The sequence below is a fragment of the Leiobunum rupestre genome, chromosome 9 (assembly GCF_980474605.1).
Source record: "Leiobunum rupestre chromosome 9, qqLeiRupe1.1.hap1, whole genome shotgun sequence".
Taxonomy (NCBI): Eukaryota; Metazoa; Arthropoda; class Arachnida; order Opiliones; family Sclerosomatidae; genus Leiobunum; species Leiobunum rupestre.
Window position 1 is genome coordinate 25,268,895 of NC_143392.1, and position 8,315 is coordinate 25,277,209.

Here is an 8,315-nt window from a genome sequence, read left to right on the forward strand (position 1 = left end):
AAGTAGACGACGAAAAACCACAGAAAGAAATCGCGTTAAAGTTGTCTTCTGATGGTGAGTCTACGAAATAATTTAGCGATAAATCGACCGGAATTGCCGCGGGTAATGCCATATGTAACAGTATCATTTATAAGTATGCCATAAAGAGTTTTTTCCTTCATGAGTTGTCGTAGAAATAATGTGAAGTGAATTGCGTAGCTTCCAACGCGTGACGAAATTTGCGTCATTAACGTTTTAGATGAGAAAAGGTTAACCTTTTAACCTATTTTATTTGCTTGTGCCAAAGGTATAAGTATAATATAAGAGTATTAGGATTTTTCAGTCCACTAATTGAAATGGTTTCTACGAAGAGACATACTTACGGGTGATAACGTTACATATGGTAATACGTTACAAAGGCCAGTTTCCGTTGCTAATGTGAAATTTAAACCCCGTTGAGATACGGAACTGCTCAGGGTAAACACGGACTTTTAAAGTGTTGTCGGCCGCTTAGAGTCTATGGTAGACCATTAAAACGGCCCTGATCAGGTCTCACTGACTCTTGGGAAATAATCGAGTCGTTGGCGTCCTGATTCGGCGGCGAACTGTTGATGGAAACGTGATCCGCTGGAAACTTATCGAAGGACGCCTCTCCGGAACCATATTTTGGTCTATCCGCCCGTTAAGAACCAGGACCGTAGTCGAGAAGCTAAGTGGGATGGCAGGGATAGGTTCCCATATGGACCACGACTAGAACCATCTTTTTATCAATATGGCAAAGGATGGTTTGAGCGTGTGTGAACGATTCCTCTTTGGTAATCCGAGTATTTTAGGCCTTATACGGGTCTAAACGTTTCGACCATAAACGGTGTGAGCTAGATCAACATTCTCGACTTTTGGGACTGGCGCTTTTTTAGTCGATACAACTGGGACGTACGTACGCCTTCGAAGACGCGTAATATCTTTTGTTAACATTGTCGTATCAAATATCCTGGTTCGCGCCCTTCAAGTACTTCCTCTCAATTCGCCGTATCACTTTGTGTGGCTCCCGCTTGTCCAAACAACGCGTCTCTTTGCCAGAAATCACTTTGGAATCGGCGGTATTATTTTACCTAGCGAGTATCAGGGCTCTCTCTCTCTCTCTCTATAAATCGCGTGTTTTTCTCCTTTGAGTCTATTTGGTCCCTGACTAACGACATGTCCAGTTCCGTTTCTTTCTCGTCATCCCTTAACACCATCTCTTCCCCGCAGGACTCTCTGTCCGGTGGTACCGCTGCTTTCTACCGACCGTCCTTACTCGGAGGTACTCATCCTGGTCTTCTACAGGACACGTTGCCACTCTTGGGTCCTCATACGCATCAGAATGTGCCGTTCACGTTATGTTGGAACGCTTCTCATGCCAATCCGTGGCATGCCAGGGAAAGATTTTCAGGTACGAGTCCTAGTTGAACGCGATAGAATCTTGTTTAAAATGGATTCGGCAAATTCGATAGGAACCTGGTCGTGCAAGCTAACCTTTATATAGTCTTTGCCGCTTGGGCTTAAAGCAGTGCTAGAAATAAGGGCTCAATTTCAAAAGGGAAAAAACGCCACAATTAACGGCAAGTGTCGCTGCAAAAACATTGCATTGAGCCTAATAAATTTTTTTTTTTGCATCGACGTGTCTTTTTCCCCAGTGAAAACCAGTCTTTAGGCCTAACGGAGATTATTTTTTGCGTTGTCACAGCTTGTTTTGGCTCTAGTGAAAACCAGTCCTTAGGCCTGACAGAAATTTTTTGCGTTGTCACAGCCCGTTTTGGCCTTGGTGAAAACCAGTCGTTAGTCCTAACGGAGATTTTTTGAGTTGTCACAGCCCGTTTTGGTCTTAGTGAAAACCAGTCGTTAGGCCTAACGGATATTTTTTGCGTCATCACAGCGTTTTCACCATTTGCAAAAAAAAACAGCCTGAAGAACAAATTTGCGCCTATAAAGTGAAAGTAGAATCTAATTGACATGCTTTGACTTGAGTAGGAGTTGTAGTTAGCTACTTTGGATAGCCAGGCTAATTAAAGATTTAAGAATCTATGAAGAATAGGCCTATCTAATTCTGGTTCCGTTTAATGAATAGGCATGGCAGGTTTCCCCACCATGAGTTGGGCCGCAGCCGCTGCCGCTGCTGCGGCGGCCGCAGCTGGTGTGGCAGTCAGGAAACAAAGACGAAGCAGGACAGCCTTCACGCACCAACAATTGGACGCCCTGGAGAAGACCTTCTCCAAGACGCAATACCCCGATGTGGTCACCAGGGAGAGGTTGGCCTTGTGCACCGCCCTACCCGAAGCGAGGATTCAAGTCTGGTTTAAAAACAGAAGAGCCAAGTATCGGAAAGTCGCCAAAAACAAAGACAAAACGAACAAAGTCAAAGTTCAAATTACCAAAGGTTCGGACACCGGTTTTGGCGATAAAAAAGAACCACCGGATGTCGTCAAAGTCGAAGGTATATTTTTTATATAATATCATAAGTAACATAATAAACATAAGTATGGCACAGAACGAATTCGGTTAATGATAGTCTGACGTGGAGTGATTGCGAAATAGGAAGTCCCTTCCTACTCTTTCCGTTGGCCAAATAGTTGCTTAGTTTGATGAGAAATACGAACGTACACGTATTTAGGTTTTAAATTTGAAAAAAACTAACTTCTAAATGTAGCCAGTGTTTATAATAGTTATTTTTATATTCCGATTCAATAATTCATCATTATTTTGCAAAAGTAAGCGTTATTCAGGGCCGGCGCTAGGATTTTCGGGCCCCAGGTATTTTTTACTCCAAAATTTTGTTTTTTGGAAATAGTCAGAAAATTTTAGTTTGGCACCCGTTCCGGCGGGCCCCTTTCGGAGGCCCGGGCCCGGGTGTACTTTTGCCCCGCTTACCCCCCCCCCCCCCTAACGCCGGCCCTGGCGTTATTCACACTTTTGAAAGCATTTCAATTTCAATAGACCTTGGCTGTTCCGTTGAAAAGGCGGACAGACGGAGATTTTCTGGGCTTCCTCTAAATATTAGGAGCAGTTCGCAAAACAGACTATCATTAAAAAATTTGCATTGTGTGAATAAAAAGTGTCATACTTTTGTTTATTATCTACTTATGATAATAGTAGGTTACATCAGAAGTATTTATTATTTATATTACGAGATAAGTATTCATTTAGGGTATAAAAAAACGTTTACACCCTCGAGCAGTTTCTAATGACGAAGATTTTTACAAAAGATGGCGCTACACAACATTAGTGGCCTTTCCCGTTTCTAATTAATATCGGCGCGCAACGCACGCTCAATAATTTACACTTGTTATGAAATAGAAATGGGAAATCTCCCTATTGTTGTGCAGCGCCATCTTCAGCAAAGTTGGGGTAATAATCTTTAGCGCTGTTTTCCCGTCAAACCATCGTTGAGCATTTAAAGGGACACTGAATCGTTTGAATTTTGAATAACGCGTTTTTGGGAGGCTTGGAGGTCCTTTAAAATGTAAAAATTTCCTTGAGTAGTTATAATTACTGATTCTTAAACCATATTTGCCCGATGTAACGTATGAACTCATAAGTATGCCAAAAAAGCATTTTCTTTAATGAAACCTTGTTCAAGGGATATGACGTAAATTACGTCACTTCCAACTCCGTGACGAAAAATGCGTCATCAGCTTTACTTATGGGAAACGGAAGTGAGAGAAGAATACTTAGCGCGTTTCTAACTTTAACAATCTATTCGCGACCGAAACGAGTCCAGGTGGCGTCTGCTTCAGACAAATCAAAAGGCCATAAGAACGTTTTTTTTAATTAAACTTTATTATCCAAATATAAGCAAACGATGCGAAAATCATATTAAAATGCCAGTATCATTATTTATAAAGTCAAATTTACGAATAACGATGAGGAAAAACTAATAGCGTCTGCTTTATCTGATACCTATCTAACTTCCAATTGCGAACCAAAGGGGGCGTTGCGATTGTTTTCGGTCGCGAATAGTTAAGCGCGTGCCTCGCGATCACGTTATTTCGTTTCCATGGTAACCTTTTACATAAAGCAAGGATAATAAGAATTTTGGAATTTTTGGATCAGTTTATTATGTGTTAGGTGTGAAACCAGGTCTCATTGCAACATTTTTAATATGGAAATGTTATACAGAGTCTTACTTATGTTAAATATGGTAAGATCAGGAAACTATATAGGTATACACTTGGAATGTCTAAGGGAGATTATACGGCCGTGATGAAGCTCGTAGAAACGGGCGTGTCTTAAAGCGGGAAAACTCACGATAAAAACTCTCGCGCCTCGCTACCCTAATTCGACGAAAACTCGTCATTAAGCCTAGTCATTGTTATTATATTATTAGCTTACCTGATTATCTCTTTTATAACCATACAAATACCTGAAATTAGGTATCACTACACTTCTTTCACGAACAGCATTATAATTGACGGATTTTGAAATGACGTTTTAGCACGCGACACTACAGGTACATGTCTAGGGCACACAGCCTTCTTTGCGTGCTTTTTTGACCATAACATGTAGAGGTATTTTCACGCGCAAAATGAATTTTAAAAGCCGTCAATTACTTCAAAATATTAAGTACGATAACAAATTGAGGTTTTTAAATCCATTGTTTTAAAAGCCTATTTTGCGCGGGAAGATCGCCTATTCGTTACCATGACGACGCATTCTTTTCGCGTCAAACCTCGAGCCAATGAATTTGAAATGTCGTGTTACGTCTTACACTTGACGTAGTTAAGCCCCGCCTTTTTCTCGACGCGCTTTCGTATCACCGTCCCAATGGAACCCTAGACAACCCAAGTGTATACCTCTATAGTTTCTTGGTAAGATATAATAATAATAATAATAATCAGCTAGGCTAATACCAAAGATAATTTAAACTCGTACCCTAGATTCGAATACTGAGAGCTTTCCTATTGACGGTTTTGTTACGAAGCGTTTACCCTTTGCCGGCACGTGACCTCAGAAAAATCGGGCTCCATACACATCTGGTTTTACATAAATTGTTTGTTTTTAAGTAACAGAAGTGGAAGAAAATCATTCTGAGACGGTGAATAACAAGAATGACGCAGTCAAAGTCTTCTCCGTCATCGAAAGTCAGTTTGCGTCTACTGAACGATCCGTAGTTTCAAAGAGTTAGTTTTTCTTTGATTCTATTGCTTAGATTGTAAAAGTAGGTTTCCTAAGGAGCTTGAAATATCAAAAAGAACGAGCATGTCCCCATAGATGAAGTTCGTCGACCGACATACGAGCGTTTTGGAAATCTATTCTTAAGTTTACGGGTGTGCGCTAGGCTTAGCATGAAGCCTTTTCCTGATCAGTGTTAGGCTAGAATGTTTTTATTTCTACTTCGGACTATGTTGAAACGACTTTTAACAATCCCTCGCATTATTTAAAAGCATAAGTAACAAAATAGACATCACTATGACACTTCCTATTCACCCAATGCAAATTTTTAATGATAGTCTGTTTCGCCAATGACAACGTAAACCATTACGTACCGAAGGACTGACAACTCTCCGCGAACTGCTCCTAGTATTTGGAGGATGCCCTTAAAATCGCCGACGGTTCGCCTTTTCGACGAACCATCCAAGGCCTATTGAAAATTGAAATGCTTTCAAAAGTGTAAATAACGCTTACTTTTGCAAAATTATGATGAATTATTGAATCGGAAGATAAAAATAACTATTATTTCTCGCCATCAAACTAACCAACTATTTGGCCAACGGAAAGAGTAGGAATGGACGAGGTTTCTGTTCGGAAACTTCCTATTTCGCAATCACTCCACGACAGACTATCATTAACCGAATTCGTTCTGTGACATACTTATGTTTATTATGTTACTATGCTAAATGTAAGCTCCTCGCCCTAAACCAAATAAAATCTAAAACTGACGATTGTAGTGCACTTCGGTGACGAATTTCTTTCCCCCATCTCATGCCAGGGGTAAATTCGACAATGCTGCCAGAGGATCGTCTCTACATAGTCATTTTTCCTTAAGTAACAACATAAGTGTATAATATTGTTCCAGAAGTGTGACACTTCCTATTCTTCACACGCAAAAGTTTTACTGAGAGCTATTTCCAAACAGACTGTATTACGGGCTTTGTCGCCGTTTTTCGTCCGCTTGCTAACGCGTCACACGTAATCTTTGTAAGCGCCTCGCTAGGGGGAGATTTTCTTCTTGTGATGACGTCACCCCGTAAAAGACAAACTTATGGGTAAAATTATAGACTTATGGTATGTTTAATTCGTCAGTTCTATAACATTTGGGCATTAGTGGTGCGCTGATTTACTTATTAGATGAAGTACTGTAACTGGACGAGGCCCTCGACCTCTCGGACCTGGTGTGGACCGTATGTCCGTCGTAGGTCTCGTAATGGTGTTGTGATGACGTCACTCCGTTACTAGCTCTCAGTAAAATATTCCCCAAAATGACAAACTTATGTAGCAATATTATAGACTTATGGTAGCAATAAATACATTATTGGTTATTAAGCCTATGATGATAATAAACGAGAATTGCTTGTTATTCCCAGAACCTTCGGTCTCGGACAGTTGGGACGAACGTCCAGCAGCGGGCAGTCGCGGAAGCGTCACACCACAGTCGTCTTACCACGACGTTTCGCCTTGTTCCTCTCACCTGGGGGCCCTATTGTACGGACCCTATTCCAAATTAGACACTGTCTACGCCATGCGGCTGGGATCCACTTGGCCCAGTTTCGTGCCCGCTGCCAGTACTTCGAATACTACGAGTAGTCTCGCGTCTTTGCCCTGGTCGTGCGTTCCTTACAGCCATCACCCCAAAACGACCGAAAACGAATTGATCGACACCCCCTGGTGGTGCTCCTCTAAACTATATCCAGCGACTCACGGTGGTTCATCTGACAAATAAAAATTTATCTTGGAGAATTGTAAATCAATTTTAACGCGTCATCATGAGTTCGGAATATAGTACTTGTATTTGATGGCTAGTTCCACTTTCTTGAAATCACGTACGATCTGAAACAGTTATATTTTTAGTCTGTGGCGTCATCTACCGCAAACCAGCGGTAATAATAATTTAAGCTAGTGGCGCTATCTACCATTAGCGTGAACAGAGTATAAGCAGACGATATTTAAAAAGTATGTTTTATTTCAAAGATAGATGACGCCACCGACTAATGATAAATGTGAGCGTCGATAGATGATTTTAAGAAAGTGTTCCTCGAGACCATAGCCGCAGCAGATAAAAATTACGGCTATGGATGTACTATTTTCCCAACCCAATGGAATCGCCGTGATGACGTCAATTTAGAGAACGTCAGTACGAGAATCTGTGGCTTTGACATGATCACGCTGCTTCACGTGCGATAGAAGACGGGATGTCGACCCCTTTTTGTCAACAAAATACAATGCGTGTCCTTTCCTCCGTGACGTTCTCCATGTTCGCACATTTATATCCGATCTCATTTTAAAAGTCCATTTTAATTTTACAATTTTTAATATATTTTTGCCCCTTACACAAGATAACTGGTATTATTGAGTGATTGTAACGATAGGTTACTTGTAAAAGAAATGTTGTGATTCTTGCATACCAAAAAAGTACCTCTAATAAATATTTTATGGCTAATATTGACTTAAAATATAAGCCTACATCTAGAATGTATTTTGTTGAGATGATTTTTAGCGTTGTATCCAATCCTTCTCTATTAGATATAATAATAATAATAATCAGCTAGGCTAATACCCAAGGCACCACCTTTGGTCTAAGTCATAAAGTGACATTTAAAGCCTTTAATTCAGGTGGCCGGGGACAAATTACCTACTTCTGGATAAATTTAAATATAATAAAAATCATTACATAAAAATATGTAAATTCGTACAACACGGTGACGCAAATTATGAATAATTTTTAAATTGATGGAACTGCCCTCTAGTAGCGCGAAAAATAATCATAACGTTTTTAAAAAAGCATTTTTAATGGAATGAACAAATTGTACGTTCAAATGGCCCGCCTTTTTTATCGAACAGAAATTTAGAAATCGGACAACCAAGCTGGTGCTGCCTTCTTTCGTTTATTAAGTTTCACAATGCCCGTTTATTCAATTATTATTTCAATTCTGTAAAATTGCAAAACCAATCATAGTATCAGCGAAAAATATTTGAGTTTATTCTTCATTATGAGTTATTGTGAAATTACTGGTTTATATTGTTGGTAGATGGCGCTGTAGAATAAATCGAAGAAACACTTCGATAAGTGTAGGAAGTTATAGCATCGCCAAACTATCTTCGACAATGATGGTTATAGACTGGATGCAATTATATACATTCTT

The 8,315-nt window shown here is 40.1% G+C and overlaps 1 protein-coding gene across 1 annotated transcript; it reads left to right on the forward strand.

Moving 5' to 3' along the window:
• Positions 1-1,176: 1,176 nt before the first annotated feature.
• LOC149926961 (uncharacterized) lies at positions 1,177-7,276 on the forward strand. The gene is made up of 4 exons (XM_090157783.1): positions 1,177-1,411; positions 2,087-2,452; positions 5,025-5,135; positions 6,540-7,276. Exons 1-4 carry the CDS (start codon positions 1,177-1,179, stop codon positions 6,893-6,895), a joined length of 1,068 nt encoding a protein of 355 aa, XP_090013909.1. The 3' UTR covers positions 6,896-7,276.
• The last annotated feature ends 1,039 nt before the right edge of the window (positions 7,277-8,315 follow it).